Below are 22,343 nucleotides of genomic sequence, written 5' to 3' on the forward strand. Positions count from 1 at the left end.
GATGTAGCAGAGGAAGAAATGAGGCCAACTCTTCCCAGAATGATTCCCATTTGCAGACTTTCAAGATGAGTCCTATGGAGTTCTTGTTCACTTCTACTTCTACTAAACTGCCTGGATTTCTGCTCATTGCAATTCACTGAAATTGTCTTTTAGAACTATGAGGGACCTTGGCAGAGAGGCCAGACACAAGTGGGGCCTCATTATTAAGTAACACGTTGCTAAGAATAAGGCAGAGTAGAAATAAAATTGTCTGGTTTCCTGCCATATGGCACATTACAGAGGCAGAGTCCAGGGTCAAACGCGGCGGTGCTGCTCATCGCATACAAAAAGGAAGCGTTTGTGCAAGACTTAGATCAGCTTCTATTCCAATGTCGGCGTTGGCTTTGCCCTAACCATTGCTACTCTATCGGTTCCTTGTCCCTTTGGCTACTGAGGCCTTGGTAATAGGGCTGACATTGATCACCAACAGAATTTAAGGTCATGAAAGATAGGGTTTTGTTTGTTTGTTTGTTTTGCTGCAGCTATTGATTCTTATCTGGCGGCTTTATTCTGGCCAACCGGCTCTAATCAAGGAAGCTACCAGGTTCATCAAGGTCGATCCCAAAGTAGGACACTGAATGTGTACATCAATGGGAGATGGGCTTCTTTGGTGTTATTTAGGTTTAAGAATTATACTCTTTGAGAATGCACACATATTCAAGTGGAAGATCACTGCATAAGCTGACGGACAATAAGATGAATGGATCTACATTCATATGTTTGATTTGACAGATGAATGGGGGGGGTTCCAAATCTTTTTTTACTTTTTTAAACAGAACTAAGTTTTTCCTTTCTAAATACATATGCATCCAAATGGAAGAATATATCCTTTGAGTAAGCTAAATGCTGGCCCAGGGATTGGTTTACAAAGCAGAAAAGTGGTTTGCCCATTCATTTCCTACCTCACTTTCCAATTCTCTCTCATGTTCAGTGCAGTGAATGCTGTGTGTGTGTGCCAAGCAGGGCATGCTCACAGAAGGCAAGAGTGTTAGTGGAAAGAAAAAGAGAAAGACACCATGGAGAAAAAATATCAATGAGCAATTTTGCCACGCTTAGGAAACAACCTCCAGGCCTCAGGAGACCTGGAGCAGTGATTCCTCTTCATTTCGTTCAGAAGTTGAAGCCCAGAGGCGACATGGCTTTCAAAGAGAAGCATTTTGTGCTGCCTTTGCAGTCCTAAACAATAATGACCCCAGAGTCCCAGAGAAATCCACAGGCTATACTTCAAACTTGACTCATGAAGTACCTTGTGTAGCCCTCGCACTGGCTGCAGGCTCTCATATTTCACAGCAAATGCCCACAATTCTGAAGGAAAGAAAGAATGAGGGGCTGATGTATACTGAGACTTGGATCTTGATTGAGCTCTTCTCATCCCATGAGAAACCCATCAGCTTCTAGAGGAGTAATCGAATGTCCCCATGAATAGATGCAGGTGGTCTGAGTGGCAATTAACTATGATCTAAAAGATTGTAAACTTTCTGGACTCCAGGTTGGGGAGGGAGAAAGTGGTGTGTACAGAGGGACTGGCCAGTGGTGAGACAGTGCCAAAACTCTTAAAGTGCAAGCATAGTGCTTATGCATTTCCACCTATAAACAACAACAACAATTATGAACCACATTTACTCTGGAGTTACTCAGTCTGAATTCCACTAATCCCTTCTTTCTTTCCCACCTCCCCTTCCTCCTCTTTCTCCAGTATCCAGCACAATTCCCGGCACCTTTGAGGTTCTCAAAAGAGATGTGTCTAATCAGTCAGATAAATGATTACAACATGTACCATTCTGCACATGATTAAGTTCTTTTGATCTTTCATTTCTTCAACAGTAATTTGAAGATAATGTTATTTGGTGGGTTTGTTTTGAAGATTAAATGATATTGCATACCTTATATGATGTGTAAAATGTCTTAAAATGATAATTTTATGAGTTATGAATTTAACTTTATGAATTTTATGACCTTTCAATTTATGAATATTGAGTTTGCAGATATTGTTCAGCTGAGGGGGTGGAGGGAGTGAAGTCCTAGGCAGATAAAAGAATCATTACCCAAAGCTTTATGTATGAGGGTTAATTAAATACATTTAGCCAATACTTAGGAAGAAAGATAATGGGGGATTGGAAAAGGAAAGGGGGGAAAAGGGCCTGGAGGAGTTAGGGATATAGTGAATCCTTTTAAGGTCAATTGAATTATTTCATAAAGGGTAAATTTTCTTTTCACAAGAAATCATCCTGGGCCCCAAAACGGCGGGGAGGTTGTTCAGCAGAAGCTAGTTAAACCGGGCTCACTTCAGAGTGCAAGATACAGTAATGAAGGCAGTGGGGCCATATATTTCATCTGAACTTCCTCTGCGGTCCTTTTTATATTAAAGTGTCTCACTGTGTCAGGGCCATGCTTGGAAAAGTTAGAAAACTTTTCCTTTGGTGGAGAAAAAGAAGCCGTCATCAGACTCAATGAAACTAATGAATGAAGTTATTCCCTTGGCCCACTATCTCCATCCACTTTCATACCAAATATTCATAGAAACATCTGTCCTCAGTTCCGCGACTGGAATTTTACTCTCCCGTGGTGTTGCCTAGAATCGGATGCATAGATTTGGAAAAGTCAGCAGGCAACAGACCTGGCTTTGGAGCCACGTTGGTTGGCTTTTGCAAGAGCGGATGCTCCTTATGGTCCTGTGTGGTAGCTTCTCCCGGGAGCAGAAAGTGTAAAATAAACAGTTGCTGAAAAGCATGAAGAATGAACGAAGTGGAAATCTAGGGTTATTTGTTCCGCAATTAACACGCAAGTGACTTCCTTAAACAGTTATTTAAGGAGGTTCAGAGAGAGGATGAATGAATCTTCGCGGCACTTGACTCGCATCAGCGTGTAAATCTCTTTAGTATTTTGGGAAGTGGCGGTAAATTAATACAAATTCAGGAGGGAGGAGAGAGAAGCGGGTAAAACCACGACGTCCATGCCGGAACTCTCCTCACAGCCCTTTGGAAAGTCTTGCTTTTGCTTCGCCGGGACCCCAGAGGTTACATCCAGGAGAATCCGGCGGCACTAGGACCTGGTTGGCGCCTGGCTGCAGCCGCAGTCGGGCGGACAGGAGGAGGAGGGAAAGGAGGAGGGAGATGTGGGAAAGGAGGGCTGTTAAGGGGGGCGGAGGGAGTAATTTATGCAGAGCAGGCGCTGCTGCCTTTGCCGCTCACTCTCCCCGCGCGCAGTTTGGAGCCGGAGGGAGCTCAGGGAGCAAGCTAGCGAGCACTAGGAGCCTGGGCCAGCAGAGGGGGCGCCCGTCCGCTGCCTGCACCGCCGCCTCCGCCGCGCTCGGGGGCCCCGGGAGGAGCGAGGGCGAATCGGAGAGTCCGGGAGCCAAGCCCGGCGAGATCCAACTGCGGGAGGGCGCCTGCCCCGTTCAGCCGCCTCCGGAGCGCGAGCCGGGGAGCGCCCGCCGACCGCCCCGCGGGCCGCAGAGCAGGGAGCATAGGTCCCCGCAGCTCCAGGGATGGTGTAGGAGACGGCGCGAGGCTCGCTGCTCTGCTCCCTGCCGGGGCTCGCCGCCTCCTGCCGATCTCCCAGTGCTGCAAAACCGCGGCGGCCGGGGGCTGCGCGCCGGGCGGCCCAGGCCGAAGAAGTTAGTTGTGCGCGCGCCGCTTAGTGCGCGGAGCGAGCGAGCGAGGGAGGCAGCGAAGCGCGGGGGCCATGGGCTGGGGGATCCGCTGCTGCTGCCCGGGACGGCTAGACCTGCTGTGCGTGCTGGCGCTGCTCGGGGCATGCCTGCTCCCCGTGTGCCGGACGCGCGTCTACACCAACCACTGGGCAGTCAAAATCGCCGGCGGCTTCCCAGAGGCCAACCGCATCGCTAGCAAGTACGGCTTCATCAACATAGGACAGGTAACGACTGGCTGGCCCGGACCTCGGTCCTGAAGCTGCCCGGGGGGGGGGGTTTCCCCCACGACATCGCGCTTCTTGTCGCCTCCTCAATACCCCTTCCCCCTCTTCCAGATGTGTTCTTGCAGCTGTTGCTCTAACTCTTGAGCGATGCTCTCTCGCCCTCTCGCTCTCTTTCTCTCTCTTACACATATACACTTCAACTCCCCAAAGTTGCTGGGGTTGCGTTTTGTTTACTTGTTTTTTGCAAGTCACGAGGGACAGGTAGGGTCTCTGGAAAAATCATGAGTGTGCATACCCCCATGGTGGTTTCAGACCCGATCGGACCTTTTGACATGGGAAGTCGGAGAGCACTAGTAGCCTGAGCTCTTTTTGGGAGGTCGGGGGATAAGCACACCCCTGATGCTGGCTTCGTGTGGTTTCTGAGAGCAGGAGTAAGAGAGAGGCAGGGAGAGGAAAGCTTTTCCTGCTCAGAACTGAATTTAGCCCCGAAAGAAGTTTCCTCCTCTTAGGCGAGAGAGCCGCTGGGCGCTGGAGGCGCAGGAGGCGCGGGGACTGGAGCTGGAAGGAAGGAGGGAGGCAAAGGGAGGGAAAAGGGGGCCGGACTCCGCGCGAGCGCAGATTCTGGGGGAGACCTCCCAGCTTTTTGGCCTCTCGCGCGGGATACGCGTGTGGGCTCCCGGAGAGGGGATCGGAAGGGAAGGTGGGAAACGTCCGAGACCCGCTCTCGGAGTTCTCTGGGAAAACAGCGAGTCTTCCTTCAGGAGGGACGTGCGGAGCCAGGGACGAGGGTGTTGGGTAGGCAACGGGGCGCAGGGTTTTTGTAGGGTATCTCTCCAGGTTTTTGGGCAGAGCTGCCCTGATGGGGGACAATGAATTGAGTGATGTTATGGGGATGATTGTTAGCGCAACAGATTTGGAGGTACCCCCGAGCTAAATGGTCTTGGCTTCCTTGCTCTCCTTCCTGCAAGAAATGGGGTGGAGAGGGCAGTGTAACAGGGACCCAGAAAGTGCCCCCTACCCCGTGCTCACCCCCTTCCACTCGCTTCTCCGGGCCTGGCCGGAAGAGGAGGCCCTGGCCAGACCCTAGGGAGACTCTCCTGGGGTGGGAGGCGAGGTTGGTGGGGGCACCCTCACAGCAGACGCGTGTCTGGAACTTCTGGGGATGCACGCGCCCTGTGTACCCTGCCAGGTGAAGCGAGAGGAGGGGGCCAGCCGGTGCCACTGAAGCAAGAAAGCATACACGGTTTCTGATGCCAATGCACTCCACGTCTAGGAAAGCGAGCCCTGGATTTCGGGGGACCCAACCCCCTCAGAGGAGGCAGAGGCTGCTGCTGCCCTTCGCATCTAGAAAGAGCTAGGGAGAGACTGGTGTATGAGTGTGTGTGTGTGTGTGTGTGTGTGTGTGTGTGTGTGTTTGTAGTTCCGAGGAGCCGGAAGCACCAGGTCTTACACTTCGCAAGTACAGTGGGAGGACATGTTCCAGAGAAGCCAGTTCTGTGGAGGACTGAGACCAGGGCTAGGGGCACAGTCTGTGTCCACCCCACAACTCTCCCAAACACAGGCTTGGAAGGAAGTCAGGGAAGCTAGCCAGATTTTGTTGCCTGAGTGCCTGTCATCTTCAGGAGAGTTCCATTCAAATGGCTTGATAGGATTCTGCTGGCTTCTTTTTTCACTGGAAGAAAACTGAGTCTGTTCAAGTCTTTTTGCATGAGCTATAAGTTGGGTGCTGCATGTGACCAGGGATGTAACTGGGAGGCGTAACAATGAAAGCACAGTCGTGTTAATCTTTCCAGAGAGGCATCTCAAGTTCAGCTAACATTGAGCATCTCCCATATACTAGGCATATTTGGAAGGATAAGTTCTTGAACATACACTGCTTTTGTAATCTACAAAATGACCATTTTTAATGGATATTACTTCACATACAGCAAAGAAGAAACAGACTGGAGAAACTGACACGCAGAGTCACCAAGCTAGCCAATGGTAAAGCCAAGATTCTGACCTAGGTCTCTGTGGTCCAGGCCTACTCCTGCATGAATCCTGCCTTTTAGAGTATCTGTCCATCCCATGGGGGAAGGAGGAAGAAAGCAAAATCCCCATTTCCCTGAATTCTGATTGAGTGGCTCAGTAGACTGGAAGCAAACATCCAGTTTTAATTCATAGCTACTTAATTCAAATAGACCTGTACTTCTTGAACCTCAGAAGCTTCATGACTTTCAAGGACCAAAATACCTGTATCTAAATGAACTCATTAATTAGAATTTAGATACTGCAGAATCTGGCAGAGTGGGAGAGATTTTGTTACCAAACCCCTTTTGAATAAGCAAATAACTGTAGTGTCCTGCAACCTCACCTGACTTTTTACAAAGGGCCTTCTAATGAAGATCCATGGCTTTTCGTTTAAAAAGTAATACTAAGAAAGTTTACATACAAATAATACCAAACACTATTTATGGCGGTTTTTACAAGGCCAATGAGGAAATTTAGTGCTTACAGAGGTTACAGAGGACCCCTTGAACTGATGCCATAAGCCGTGTAAAAAGATCAGCTATTCTTACAGTGGAAAGCATTTCCTCTGTAGATCAAAGGAGAGTGATCCTATACTAAGTCTTTGGGGTGGTAAATTGAGTCCACATCTGCAATAGCATTGCACTGTAAGGGCCAAATGTATTTCTTATCCATGCTTAACTGCTCTGACCTTTTAACACTTTAGACATCCTTTTGTTATTCTTTCTTGCCATCAATAAACCAGCTGTGGTTCAGTTGAGGGCAGTAACTAATTTGCAGACATCCCTGGAATGTTCTCCTGTTTTTACCCATTTGGGTTTGGGGTCTTACCTCATGTGTTACAAGTTGGGATTGAGACTGTTATTGTTTCTGAAGTCATTTAATATCCTGGTAGAATTTTTGATATCTTCAGTATAATGTTTTAGGTGGATAATGTAATGAATTTTTATCACAATAAAGGTACAGTTTTGACTATCAGAATTTCAGTGTAATGTTTTGTATAATACCTTCACAGTTAAAAGCCACCAGAGGTAAAGTTTCTGGCCTTGAGATTTCTACTAAAAAAAAGAAAAGAAAAAGAAAAAAAGAAAAAAAAAGAAAAAGACATGCTTCGTGTATTCATAATAGATAGGATGTGCAGAGTAACACCAGAGCGAGCGGGAAAACAAATGGGGGAGTAAAAAGGACATGCTTTACTTCCTGGAAGGAACAACAAGGGTTTTCTTCATGCCTTTGGTTACACATTATGTTTTGATAGGTTTTCACATAATGGTTATGCCTTGAAATTCTGAAATGCCATAATTATTAATAGTAGTTGTCATGTTGGCATATAACATATTTTGCTTGGTATTGATGTCAGCTGTAGAATGCCCTCCCTTTTTTTTATCTCCTACAAGGCCTGACTCCAAGCCCTCTTAGTCTCTTAAGACCAGCACCTGCTGGGCTGACTGAGGATAGGTGTGCCTGCCTGTTGGCCTGCAGGGAATGAAAGAGGCCTTCGTCCTCTCTCACTAATCCTGTGTTCTGACCCATTTAAGTTAATAGTATAGTGATTAGAGAATGACATAAAGGAATAAGACCTGACATAATGTTAATTGTGAACCTTTGGGCTAAATCTGTGAACCAGAAGGAATTCATTTCTGGTTATTTGAACCCAGGAAGAAGGTCCCCTTGAAGGTTGTTTGCAATGTGCAGTAGCTGTATTTATCCTTCTGTGAATTGCTTATACTCCTCGATTCCAAGCTGAGATTACCAGTAGCAGAAACCCCTCCCCAAACCACATGACTTATCTTGAGCAAGATTCCAGAATGATAAAGCCAGATGCAGGCAATACTGGGGAAATATTTTACCTGGAGTTCCCACTGAAAGAATAGAGTTGGAAACTCTGGAGATGCCACTTACAAGGTCTTTGAAAGCAGAAAAGGCTCTGAACTTAATGGAGCCCTGTTCTTTCATCTGTAAAATGACAAATCTCTGGATAGTAAAGTCAGTTGACTATGCTCAGCACACTGTTAGGCTTGCAGTGAAAGGTTTGTTGAATCTGAATCTGAAATAAGTGAGATTCAAACTTTAGTTAGGGAGAAAGGAAGCCATTTTTAAATGGGAGATGCAAAATATGAAGATTGGGAAAATAATTTTTTCCCATTTTTTAATTATTAGTTTCAGGTGTACAAAACAACATAACTACTAGACATTTATACCCTCACAAAGTGATAAACCCATCCAATCTATGACTCATCTGACAATGTATTAATGCATAGCTATTACAATGCCATTGACTATATTCCTTATGCTGTACTTTACATCCTGTGACAAGATATACAGAGGGTGCCAAAAAAATGTATACACATTTTAAGAAAGGAAAAAAACTGTATTAAAATTGTAATACTCAATATATACTGATAATAAAAGATGAATGAAAGTCACGTTTGACTTCTATCATTACAAGAGGTGCTCAAAGCGGTTACCATATCAACATAATTTTTATACAGTTTTTTCCTATCTTAAAATATGTATACATTTTTTGGCACCATTTAGATACATATTTTTAATTATAGTTGACATTCAGTATTATTTTATATTAGGTTCAGGTGTATAGTACAGTGGTTAGGCAATTATACAATTTATGTAGTGATCCCCTTGATAAGACTAGTACCCATCTGACACCACACAGTTTTTACATTATTGACTATATTCCCGACTGTATTTCACCTCCCCGTGACTGTTTTGTGACTACCAATTTCTACTTCCTAATCTCTTCACCTTTCTCACCCATTCCCATCTAGAACCATCAGTTTGTTCTCTGTACCTGTGAGTCTGTTTCTGTTTTGTTTGTTTATTCTGTTTTTAGATTCTACATATAAATGAGATCATATAGTATTTGTCTTTCTCAGTCTGACTTATTTAGGAAAATAAATTTTTGATGGCTGAGTGAAAAGAGCGAAGTCAGAGCTTTGTAGACAGGGAGAATGGTTTTCCATTTTAACTAACAATTTAAACTAGTTTTCTGTTGGATTCTAAACCATTCTGGCTGATTTCCCCTGGCAGTGACCTCCTCCCTGGTGCATCCTTGTTGCCGCCCATTCAATATTCTAGGATAAGCTTGCTGGAGATGGAAGAAAGGGAAGAAAAATATTGGAAGACTGATTATTTTATAAAGCACCTTATCTTGGCACATTATGTTGGATCATATTTGAATTTGTACTTGTTGAATTTGTATTTTGTTGAAGCAGCATTTTCCAAATCAGTAGGAAGAGATACTTTAGCAGGAAGATCCTTGTTCAGAGAAGCCCTGAAGACCTCCCACTCTGCTGATTAATTTTGCCCCGTGAGTAATGTGGGATGATTGAAATGTTGATAAGCAGTGGAGAGAGTGAGTTCTGGGTGCTTATAGATTGCATTGGAAATTGGGGACATGGCTAGTCTGATGGGTTGTATGGGAGTGGACTGTGATCTCCTAGTTAAATCCTTAGACATTTGATAAATAGAAAAGTAAGTTGATGTGGGAGTCCTAGATTGATCCCTGTGTTGATACATCTGGCTTTGCATTGCAGCTCTTCACACCCAAGAACCTTAGCCCTGATCTCTGCTAGCCTCTCTCACATACATTGTTCTCATGAAAGGTAAGGAACATACCTTTCATGAGAAAAAGCAGTTCAGCGTGCTTGGCCTGGCGATGGTTGCATTAACCTCATAGACTAGGAATGGCTTGTATGTGGCCGCTGGGATCTTAGGGGTCTAGTTGGAATGAAAAACTGCATTTTTGTGCGCCCCAAGGCAGCTGAATTTGCCTTTTTGCTGTCTTTCATGAGCTTATTATCCAGAGGTCCTAACCTTAAAGGTCAGCCAAAGAAGCAGGGTAGTATGCTGGGAAAATATCCAGCAATGTCTGACTCTTTGGTTAAGGGAGGGAATACTGACCCAAAAACATCCCATGGGCAGGGAGGGGTATTTGTGTTGTCCGTTCAAATTCTGTGAAGTAGTGTCTGGGTTTTCCCCAAGGCTGAAGTATCTCCAGCCATCGCTCTGCCTTGGGACTTGATCATTTTGCCAATTCAGGTTGGATTCAATGACAAAGAAAGCCATTTTGGCTTCCTGGACGGTAAAAATGAATGCTTGTAGACATTCATGCATGCTAGAAGACATATGTGTGCATATGTATATATATATATATATATATATATATATATGCATATATGTTAATTTTCTTTTTATCTAAGTTAAATTTTAACATAGTTTAGAGTGAAATTACACATGCAACATTTTCACTGGTTTCAATAGATTATATCGCTACATCTAAGGGTACCAAGAAGCAGCAATCAGTGCCAATTAACTCTTCAGTTTGGGTTAATCCTGGGAAGGAAATAAGACTGCAAAGAAAGTAAGACTAGGAGTCAGAAAATTTGAGTGGAACTCCAGGGTTTTCCTTTTGTTAACCGACCTCACACTCAGTGTCTCATTTTTCAGATAGGAGACCTTCATACCTGCTCCATTCGCTTCACAGAGTTACTGTGAAATCAAGTGCTCTAATAATGAACATGAATATATAAATAAAATAAGACATAGGAAGCATGATCTGATCTCTAAGGGCCCCACGGTGATGCAAAAGCTTCTCAAAGGAAAGTAAGAAAGTGCTATAGTTAATGGGTTTTCTGAAGTGGAGCAACTTGTAATTGTCTAGATTCTTATGATTGTCCCTGGGGAGTTAGTGGGGTGTAAAAGGGGGACGAGTCAGTGTCACTCTTGATTCTCCCATTAAAGGGATAGTGAGAGCTGTGGAGAAGGTATAGGGCTGGGACAACTGACTAGAAAATCAGCCAGCTAAGGTTTGCCCATCTCCTGGTTGGACAGCTTTGGTTTTATAAGGTGAATACAATATGGAGTTGCAAGATTTTTAATTTAAAGAATCAAAGCATAGCCTTTTTAACTTGACTCAAATGTGAATATATATAGAAGAGTAGTAGGAAATAAAACTGAAGTATAGATAGGTCCATAAGGAATACAGATGGGGTGCTTTTAGGTGCAAGTGTTGAAAACCCAACTCATACTGCTTAAATAAAACTAATGAACAAGCAGATAAGGAAACAGGGAATCTGTTGGTTTAAACAGATCCTCATGACTTTATGTGCAATTCTGAAAACAGAAGCTGAACCTTTTCTACAACCAGATCTTACCTGATCTGTACTTTCTTTGTGACAAAAGCTATCTTGGCCTAAACTGGCATTAATTAGAGATTAATTAGAGTATTATGTGTGTATGTGTGTATATATATATATATATTTCAGAAATATTAATGAGTTTGATGTTCTTGATCCAAGTAGAGTTGTGTATAATACATTTCATTATGTGCCCCATTGTACTTTTCTCAGCTGAAGAACTTGGAATTCTGAAGCACATAGATCTAAGAGTTTCAGAAAAGTGATTGTGAGCCTATCCGGCAGAAAGGCCAGAGGTAGAGCTAATGTCTGGTGTTTCTCTGTTTCCCTATATCAGCTTCATTCTCCGATAGGCCCTTTCCACAAAGCAGTAAAGCTCATGTGATTCTTAGTACCTCTCTTACCCAGGATTGAAATTAATCCCTGAAAGAGACTCCAGTTTGTCCTGATTGGGTCATATCCCCACTCATGGGCCAGTCACTTTGCCTACAGGGGTGGTTGTATGTTGATGAGTCAGCTTGGGTCATATGTTCATTCTTGAAGTGCAAGAGATCTTGACCTTGATGGGCAACCCACCAACTGAAAAGGGACTGTTCCCCAAAGAAAACAGGGATGCTATTACTAGAATAAGGAAAAGCAGATGTGGGACGAGAAAAAACCCCCTACAAATTTGATTATGTAAGGCCTTAAATGCCTAGGTTAGGGAGTTTCAACATTCTATTAAAGGTCCCTGAGAAAGAGGCAACAACCTATTGGTTCAATAAACATGAGAATCCACCGTGGACCGCACATAACACGTTCTCTGCTCTCAAGGAGCTAGAACGTTTTTACCTATAACTGTTGTTCAGCAAGACAAATACTAATGGAGTTACAGGCAGAGCAGTATGGTTCAGTCGTGCCTGGGAGAGTCCATTGGTAGCAGTGCCCATAATGAACTAGAGAAGGCAGAGAGGCTATTGTGTTGGTAAAGATTATTGGTAATGAGCACAGAAGCTGTGATAATGGAAAGAGAATAGATTTGAAAGTTCTTATAGAGATGGATTCAGTATGGGTTGATAACTAAATGAAAGTAGAAGACAGAGTGGAAGGTGAAGATAACTGCAAAGTTTATAGCTGTGGGAGCAGGAGAATGATGAACTCATTTGTAGACTTGGAACAGTCCATGGGAGCATTTTGAAGAACAAAAAAATAGGTTCAGGTTTTCTGTTGTCAGTAGATAGAAGGGCATGCAGATAGAAATGTCCTCTAGGCAGAAGAGAATTTAGGATGGAAAAGAAGTAAAGACTGGCTCTCATCCTCAGTGTCTGAAGCTGTGGAAATGCACAGGATTGCTAAGAGATGGAGCATGAAGGGAGGAGGGCTGAGAATAGAACCGAAGGTGTCTCCACTTAGGGGGCAAGGAATAAAGGAAGTAGATGAGGGAACCCGGGAGGCCCTGAAGATACAGAATCAGAAAACACCAAGAACAGGTGCCCCTTTAGAGGGTGTGCAGTAGTGAGAAGTGCTGTAGAGAGAATCCAGGGAGATGAAAAGTGAAACAGGGCTTACAGATTTGGTGAGGAGGAGGTGACCAGTGCTCTTAGTGGCGATGCTTGATGGAACAGTGAGCAGGAGTTGGCATTGTGGGGCAGTAGAAGTGAGCAAGTTTCATTGCACCTCTGCCTGCCCACCTCCATTCTCTCCCTTAATCTCTTTCTAATCAGTGTACTGGGGTAGTTAGGATCACAGGTCTAGAACCAAAAGGTTTAATACTGCTACTTCTTAGTGGGGGGACTCTAGGCTAGTGTCTTACGCTCTCTGTGCCTCAGTTTCTTCACGTATGAAAAAGATCGAATAATATTTTCCTGGTAGGATTGTTATGAGGATTCAAAACAGTTAAATAGTTCAAAATAGTTAAAATCGTGCCTGGCACACACTGCATACTCAGTGAATATCAGTTATTATATTTTGTTTTTTTAACCACGTTATCAATTTTTATATACTGTTTTCACCCTGCTGTTTTCACTTAACATTGTATTGTGAGCCTTTTTCCAATGTTGCTAAATACTTTTAGACAGATTGTGATGGCTGTGTATTTGAAAGCACCATCCTATATTATAATTAGTGTGGCCATCATCACATTTTGCCAGAGACAGTACTGATTTACGCGGTGGTAAAACAGTTCACTTCCATTAAGTATTTTTTACATCCCCTTTCACTTTTAAACATGTCTGAGTTTGGGAGAGAAATGATACGATGACCCTAATTGTGTGTATATTTGTGTGTGTGTGTGTGTGTGTGTGTGTACATGCAGTCGCACATCTATCCTTCCGTCAGCTGATGAGCTCCTCGTGAGAGCAGGATTGTGCCTCGTATCCCAGCACCAGTAGCTGGCATAGGAGAAGCATAGTAGGCATTTGGGATAGGAACCTTAAAGGGTTTCAGTAGAAAGGAATAGCTTTGCAAAGGAGAAGAACATTGGTGCCATGAGACTAAAGAGGAATGAAGTAGAGATTCAGGGCAGTTCAAACTGGGGAAGAAAAGAAAGGAGCATGTGGACAGAATGACCTGCATTTCATTATTCACTTCAGAGGTGAATGCCCCCTGCAGAGAGAGGGAGGTATGTGGGTGAAATTGATGTCCAGGTGCTCCAATGTTTTGGAACAGTTTGAGGAAATTCTGATAAGAATCAATGACTAAGACTTGCCAAATAGAATGAGGTTATTTGCCGCTTGTACTTAGTTATAGCTGAGTAACTAGTGTTTAAATAAATGAGTGAAAAAATGAACCAATCTGTATTATTTTGTGCTTTTTTCACTAATGCTCAGGAACTTGAAATTAGGAATGAATAAAACAGGGAGTTAGAATTTACCAGGGTGAGAGAGAAGGGAAAAATAGCCTGTGGGAAGCAGGTGGGGAGGAACAAATAGTTCTTGAATACAAGGGGTACCACCTTTGAAATGCTTGACCACAGTGTCCAGGCTTTAAAAGAAGGTAGTGGGGCCCAAACAGGACTGGTGGGCCAAAGTAATAGGGTGGGTGTAGGGGCTATAAATTCAAAATGAGAATGGAGGGCTACTTTGGTAAGAGTGATAGAAGTAGAAAGATGGGAGCCATCCCATCTTTCTCTCTTACTCCCTCCCTCTCTCTCTCCCTCCCTCCCTCTCTCCCTCTTTCCATCCTCTATTCCTTCCTTCCTTCCTTCCTTCCATCCTTCCTTCCTTCCTTCCTTCCTTCCTTCCTTCCTTCCTTCCTTTCTTTTGGTAAGCTTCAAGTTAGGGCTCTTCCGCATGATGACCAGGTCCAAGGTGTGGACGTGCTGGTAGACTGACCAGATGGAGAAAAAGTGAAGGCCAGGGGGTTAGATGGAAGTAAGAAAGTGTGAGGTCGGGGCAGTGGAAGGGTCATCAGTTTGGATAAGATGAGGATTCTGGGTAATTTGTGCTGGTATACCCACTATGCAGCTAAACATGAAGTTTGCCCCATGCTTCAATTCTCTTTGGATGAATTTAGGTATTATCTCTACTTTACACTTCTGTGTGCTATTGTTTGCATTGCAGGTCCTGTATCAACTTAAGGGATAAAGACAGACACATGGGTGATTGTTTTCAACTCCCAAATGTGCTTTCCCGTATTTGATTTGAAAACTAAAGATTGCATTGAGCACTGAATATAGAGGGAAGAGTGTAAACAGAGAATGTGAAACCAAAAATAATATCTAAGGATGCTTTTAATATGGCATATGCTATGTCACATTTTATGTTTACTGCCACCTTAAGTTTCATGTAGCCAACTTTCAATTATAATAATTATACCTGTAATTTATTTATATATCATATATTCTGCCCATTATATACTTTTTATGTAGAAAAATGAAGCTAGGTTCTGAATGTGTCTTGTCTTTTATATTAGTCTAAACTTTATTGCATTATAAGAATATAGATTTATTTTTAAATGTTTTTAAAATTATTTATAGATTGCTTTCTAATATATTGTAGTTTTAGATTGCTCTATATAATATTAGAATAATTTTGTTTGTATTTGTATGTTAATCTGGTTGTTAATTTAGGGTTAGCATCACAAAGGAAGCATTAAGTTTCTAGTTTAATCCCCCCGTGCATTATCTAAGAGGTTAATTCTGTCCTGAGAAAATTATATGTGGATACAATGCCAGCATTGCAACTAGTTAACATTTATTAAAAGCAAGTCCTTTCTTGCTGCCTTTACATACACACACACACACACACACACACACACACACAAGCACACACACCCGTACACTCATACACATACCATATACTGTATGTATTTGTACTAAGTACTTAAGGTCTGATATTTTTGTAATAAGTACTTAAGGTCTGGTATTTTTCTACTCTGAGAAGCTCTTCCAGCTGTAAAAATATACCAGTTCTCTCCCTATCGCTCAGTGTTCCCAGGCTTATACCTTGTTTTCACTAGTTGAAGTTTCTCAACCAAAATAACACTGGGCAGTGCTCTCTAGTTTGAATGCAAAACAGGAGGAGAGACAATCTCAAGGCCTTTAATCTTGCAAGTGAATATCCATAACTATAAGTTTAGAAGTTTACTGCTTACTCGTCCTGGCCTGTTCTAGTTATGTTTTGCTAATGTGTTTTGTTTTGTTTTTTCTGTGTGTGTGGGACTCCATTCATCAATTTCAAAGTTTTTCAAGAGAAAACTAAATTGTAGGCCACTTAGAATTTATTACAGCCTAGCTTCCAGCAAAACCTTTTTTCTTTATTATTATTTTTTTTAACCGTGGGGCGTCTTTCTATTTGGTTAGTGCTCATGAGCCAATTTACCAAATACTCCGTTCTTTGACTCATCACAGGATTATGTCATTGTTTCTGGGCTGGTTGGACTAAATAGTGAGAAACAGTAAACAGAACTCAGCTGAAAACAGGTGACATGAATGCCCTAGGTCCTTCCCTGCCACTGATTTTCCACATACTTTATGAGCTTGTCACAGGTTTCCTCTGTCTTAAAAAATTAGTTTTATTCATTGTTTTATTTTAAAAAAAAAGTTATTGAAGGACACCATCAAGAAAGTGAAAAGACAACCCACAGAATGGGAGAAAATATTCTCAAGTCATGTCTAATGAGAGACTTGTATCCAGAACATACCGAGAACTCCTACAGTCAATAATAAAAAGACAAATAACTCAATTAAAAATGGGCACAAAGGATCTGAATAGACATTTTTCCAAAGAAGATATGCAAATGGCTAATAAATACGTGAAAAGATACTCATCATCATTAGTCATCAGAGAAATGCAAATCAAAACCACAATGAGATACTAATTCATACTTACTCAGATTGCCATAATCACAGTGTTGACAAAAACATGGAGAAATTGGAACCCTCATACACTGCTGGTAGAAATGTGAAGTGGTGTGACCACTCTGGAAAACAGTCTGGCAGTTCCTTAAAAGGTTAAGCACAGAATTACCCTACAACTCAGAAATTCCACTCATAAGTATATACCCAAGAAAAATGAAAACATTTGGTCCCACAAAAACTTGCAGACAGAAGTTCATGGCAGCACTATTTATTCATAAGAGCCTCAAAGTGGAAACAACCCAAATGTCTATCAACTGATGAATGGATAAACAATATAGTGTATCCGTAGAATAGAATATTATTTAGCACTGAAAGTGAATGAATTACTGATACATGCTATTATGTAACATGGTTGAACCTTAAAAACACTATGCTAAGTGAAAGGAGCCAGCCATAAAAGGCCACATATAATATGATTCTGTTTATATGAAATGTCCAGAGTAGGCAAATCCAGAGACAGAAAGTAGATTAGTGGTCGCCTAGGGTTGGAAGGGTTGAGGGGCATGGAGAGTGACTTCTAATGGGTATGGAGTTTCTTTTGGGGGTGATGAAAAAGTTCTAAAATTGATTGTGGTGATTTTTGCATTTTTTCTGTGACTATATTAAAAACATTTGAATAGTATATTTTAAATAGGTGAAATGTTTGATATATGAATTATATCTCAATAAAACTGTCAAAAAATAGTTTTGGAGTACCTGTTGTTTATTAGCCGTTCTAATTTGCACAATACTACAACATTTGTCTTTAATAAACTATCTGCTCACATGGATCGTCTATCATGGTGGGAGGAGCCAAGCCATAAGCCAGTAATGAAATGAATAAAATCATTTCAAATGATAAGTGCTGTTGGAAAGCAAAATACCCACATTAGTTGAGTAAAAAGTGACTGAGGGTAAGACAACTTCAGGTAGGCTGGTCGGGAGGCTCACTGAGGAGGAAACCCTTGAGCAGACACCTGAATGTTATAAAGGAGCCAATCACATGAAGGGGTGAGGTCCATGCAGAGGAGACAGCACTGCAAAGGCTCCCGAGGAACAGTAACCCACTGGTATAAGTGGAGTCTAGTCAACAGGGAAGAAGCGTTTAGGCTTCATGTTGCAGATGGTGGTCTTGTAATTTTGGTGGTGCCGTCTCCCTTTCAGAATCCACCGGTCACTCCCATTTGCCTACAGCGTTTAAACAGATTCCTTCGCTGGATCTGTAAAGACCTCTAACTACTTGTCCTGAAGTACTTTTTCCATCGTCTCTCCAGTTCTGTCCTTAATGAAGCCACACTGGACTTCCCATTGTCCCCCAGATAGTATACTCAATGTTTTCCTGTTTCTGTGCCAGTCTTTCCACCTGGAATATTCACCCGAGCCCTTGCTCTTCTGGAAATTCTATCTCTTCTTGGAGGAACAGCTCAATGTCACCTCTTCATCTTGCTCTGGAAGTATAGGCATAGGTAAAACATAGGTATGGTTTGCCCAGAATTCTCTTAGGGAATTTAGTATAGTTAAATTTTTCTTCCCGCCCCTTTTAGGGGACTTAGTTATTATTCTGTAGCATGCAGCATGGTATCTCGCTCCAGGTAAGTAAGCATTAAATATTGGTTGAATCCTAAAGTATTTTATAGGCATGCAATGTATATAAAATGAAAACTAAATCTGAACATTAGAGAAAAATTACAAAACATTCTACTGCCTAGTCAATAAGGAAGGTGCATATACAGTGCATAGGATATTCCATAAAGGAGTATGGTGCAAAGCAGTAATCTAGGATTGGTGAGTGATTTGTGTGTAGATTCTAAAGTCCAGGGCTTCCCAGGAAATAGCCTAACCCTTGTCTTTAAGTGTTTCAGACCTTGGCGTGATCAGCAGGGTCATTCCTTCTGGCTTTGACTTCCGTGAGAATTCTCAGTGTGAGAGTCAGAGTACAAAGTGTGACATTGTCCACTCTGTGTGCCACGTTCCAGGTCATCCTAGGACTGGGATTGCTTCTCCATGGATCTTAGGGAACTCCGAGGACCCTGGTGGCTGTGATTATCTCCCTGAGGGTGGCAGTGGAAGTCTTCTATCTATGGGAGCAGTGGGAAAAACAGCACAGAGAGTCCCCCAATGAAGGAATTGGTCAGTAGTAAGAAAAGGTTTCACATCACAGGACAATTGTACTGTTCATGTGGAATCAGTGGGAGTAGTAAAAATAAGCATATTTGGTATACATGAAAGATCCTAAAGCTCATGTAATATAAGCAGTAGAATATTCCAATAGTCAGAGGTTCGTGGCTGTGCCTACTTAGATTTTGAAAGGCTGAAACACTAAAGTTAAATTTGCATGAGAAGAGGGATTGCAGGTTTCAGGACAGACATAAATTAAGCCCTGCAGCTTAGTCCTTAAGGAATGGCTTCAAAAATATCCTTGGAGATAGGAAATAAACTCAGGACAAATAGAGCAACTATCCACTAGGAGTTAACACCCCTTAATTATGAAAGAAAGGCTATCTTGGTTGGGTGACATGGCCATAAGCCAGACTCTCAGTGGAGATGGGTCTCCCCATCTGACCTCTTCACTCTGATCAGATTTAAGCCTCAAATGACCAATTCTTCAGGCTCAGGCAGATAGAGAGAAAGGTGAGTTATATTTTCTGGGTCACATGAAAGGGAGATGGGAAAGCTGAGTGTTCTCGTGCTGTATACAGTTCTAGAAAAGAACTATTCCCTCTCAGTTGTGATAGGCCTACTGCAACTAAGCCCTTTGTTACTTCTTTTTTGGACTATTGCACTAGTTTGACCCATTCTCCATTGTCTTCCCCTTGAAAGCTTGTCATATAAGGCAGATGAATTTTCTCAGAACCCACTCTGGTCAAAAAGACGACTTCTTCCTCTTCTTAGTCTTACTTCCCCTTTTCCCACTCACTCCTTCCCCTTCTTCCTCTCCCCCTTTCTCCTTCCTCCTCCTTTTCTTCCTTCTCTTTTCTGAACATCATTCAGCCTAAACATCTTGCCATTGTTTGAATATGAGCAGCCATGTAGTTCTCACTTGTTCGGCTGAGCCCTTTTCAGATGTCATTTTCTCAAATGAAACTACCTGTGGCTAAAACATCCTTTGTTGAAGCTCTTGTGGAACTTTGTATGCTTCTTTTTACTGGCATTTGACATTTCATTCTGTATTCAATTTATATGTGTGTGTGTGTGTGTGTGTGTGTGTGTGTGTGTGTGTGTGTGTATTATCTCCTCTGCTGGATAGTAATCCCCTTAATGACAAGATTTCTGTCTGGTTCATCTTTGTATCACATATGGCACCTAGAAGAGTGCTCTGCAGTTAAAATGCCCTCAGAAAAATATTCTGAAGTGGATCAGTGGCTGTGAGGAAATAGAGGCAGGGAGTAAATGGAGACTGCAGCAGTCATTCATTACTACTGTCTACTGACTATTTCTGGTTCTCCTCCTAGTCATGTGATAGGATTGTATTTCCCTATTTTGGGTGTTAAGGGTGGCCATGTTATTTCAGTTGCCCAATGAAATGTGAGTAGAAGTGACTGGTGTCCCTTCTATAACTGCTGGTGTGTGATTTGCTGTGATCTGCAGAGCTCCTGGTGGTAGATGCTCCATTAGCCTCAGTCCTTGTGGGATGCAATAAGCAGCACTCCCAGCTTATGCACGATGGACATGCAACACGAGCTAGAAACAAGGCTTTGTTGTTTTAAGTCGCTGAGATTCATGGGTTCATTTGTTCCTGCTGTGGAACCCTGCCCGTTCCGACTAATACAAAGCTATACTAGCCTTTCACCTTAGCCTTGCACACAGTATAGACTAAGAGGCATGATGGAAAAGGGGAAAAAGGATTCTGTGATACTGGGGATAAGAACCCTGTGACTTAATAGGAAGACCTCAGTGATCTCTAGTAGACATTTTGCTCATTATGCAAGTGATGATTATATGTGTTTAAAGAAGAATCAGCAGCCAGATATTAGGTATTTGCAAATGTGTATATGTTATGTTGTTGCTCAGAGATTTGCATTTCCTGAAAAACAACAGCAAAAAACCCCTGAAGATCTCAGAGCTTAATTGCACTGAGTTACTTCTCTCTGGCCTCACCAGCTCTCCAGATAAGACTTGTTCCATGAGTTCAGATATACCTGTTCGTGCCTGGTAAGCCTTTAGAAAAAATTGAGTGTTTTTTTTTTTTTTCTTTTCCAAGAAGACAGAAACTTTGTGTATTGCTGTTTGCCTTTGATTTTTCCCCATCAAATGAAAACAACATGTTAACTTTGTACCTTGAATCATTGTTAATAGAGAACTTGCTTTCTGCTTGCCAATAACACTTGCTTGTGCAGTCTCTAAGGGCGACACGGTGCTGTCAGAATTATGACAGCCACTGCTATAGAATCCACTTAAATTTGCCACCCCATTCCACTGGACATTATGCCTTAGTTGTTAGAGAAGTAGCTTCACAAACATGTGGGTTTCTGTGCACTTATGTGATTTATGTGATGTGGACATAGTGGGAACATCTGAGATTTAAAAATGTATGGCCTGAATTTTTCAACTGTTGACATGAATCCAAAGCAGCAGATTTTTCTTTTTTGGCAGGATAGAATTGAAGCAACATACAGTGATTTGGTTTGCCGATTTGCGAGCTGTTAAAAATCAGAAAAACTTAAAATGAGGAGAGTAAGTGCTGCATAATGTGAAAAATATTCTAAAGGTCACATGGTTGGGCAGTCTTAGACAGTTAAGAACCGTGAAACTGGACTATTTTGAGTAAATTTGAAACACTGCATGTGAATATGTGGATTTTTATTTTTTTGCCAAAATATTGCTACCAAAGAAGTCGAAATCTTATTTAGTTTACCCTAACTCTGAAGAGACAGGTTATAATGGATCCAGAAAGTCTTTCTTCCACCTTCTAGTCTCTCAACTATGGAGGCCATTTCTGGCATTAATTTCTTTCGCTTGTGAGGGTTCCCTTTGCTATTACTCTGTCCTTCAACATTCATTGCAAATATTTTTAGAATATCCACATTATGCTGAGTACTCTACTAAGCCCTGGAGATGCAGCAGGCAAAAAATCCCTGCCTTCTTGAAACTTACGTACTCACAGGAGGCGTGTACCAGCTCGCTTCAAAGCCAATCACCGAAAACTCAGTGGTTTTAAACAATAACCATGCAATGAGACTGCAAGTTAACTGGTAGGTTCTTCAGTCAACTGATGGGTCAGTAGGGCCTGGTTCGTCTAGGGTGTCTTCACTCAAGTTCCTGGCTGCTGGCTTGGATTATGGGGATAACTGGGCATATGTAACTGGCCATCATCCAGCAGGCTGGTTTGGGCTTCTAACCATAGTGACATTCTAACCATAGAAGGTATCCCAGCAGCCGGAGAGAGAGGAATCCTCAATATGCAAGACTCTTTCAAAGTCCTGCTCGTGTCCTATTTACTAACATCCCATAAGTCAGAACAAGTCATGACCAAGCCCAGCATCAAGAGGTGGAGACATAGACCTCACCCCTTGATAAAAGGAGATGCAAAGAATTTGTGGCCATATTTTGCAATGTACCACAAGGAGACTGTTAATAAACAATTGAATAGCAAAAAAAAGGTATATCAGTTCATGGTAAGTGCTATGGATAGAAAACGAGGAGAGGGGAGGGGAAAAAAGCACTAAGAGGGAATGTCTGGAAAAAAAGGTTTTTTTTAAAATTAAAGTTTATTGGGGTGACAATAGTTAGTAGAGTTATATAGGTTTCAAGTGTGCAATTCTGTACTATATCATCTATATATCACATTAGGTGTTCACCACCCAGAGTCAGTTCTCCTTCCATCACCACATATTTGATCCCCTTACCCTCAGCTACCACCCTCCTCCCCCCTTACCCTCTGGTAACCACTAAACTATTGTCTGTGTCTATCAGTTTTTGTTTCTTGTCTGTCTTGTTCCTTTGTTACT

The 22,343-nt window shown here is 42.3% G+C and overlaps 1 protein-coding gene across 4 annotated transcripts in view; it reads left to right on the forward strand.

The window, feature by feature from the left end:
* The first annotated feature begins 3,226 nt into the window (after positions 1–3,226).
* PCSK5 (proprotein convertase subtilisin/kexin type 5) overlaps positions 3,227–22,343 on the forward strand; it is a 400,588-nt gene continuing 381,471 nt past the window's right edge. For 3 of the 4 annotated variants that reach the window (XM_033123075.1, XM_033123076.1, XM_033123078.1), the window contains exon 1: positions 3,690–3,915. In XM_033123075.1, coding sequence (XP_032978966.1) covers positions 3,724–3,915 — 192 coding nt within the window. In that variant the 5' untranslated portion in view covers positions 3,690–3,723. Of the gene's footprint in view, positions 3,916–22,343 lie in introns of all 4 variants that reach the window. The other variant, XM_033123077.1, reaches the window with a different exon arrangement.

The sequence above is a fragment of the Rhinolophus ferrumequinum genome, chromosome 12 (genome assembly GCF_004115265.2).
Source record: "Rhinolophus ferrumequinum isolate MPI-CBG mRhiFer1 chromosome 12, mRhiFer1_v1.p, whole genome shotgun sequence".
NCBI classification, from domain to species: Eukaryota; Metazoa; Chordata; class Mammalia; order Chiroptera; family Rhinolophidae; genus Rhinolophus; species Rhinolophus ferrumequinum.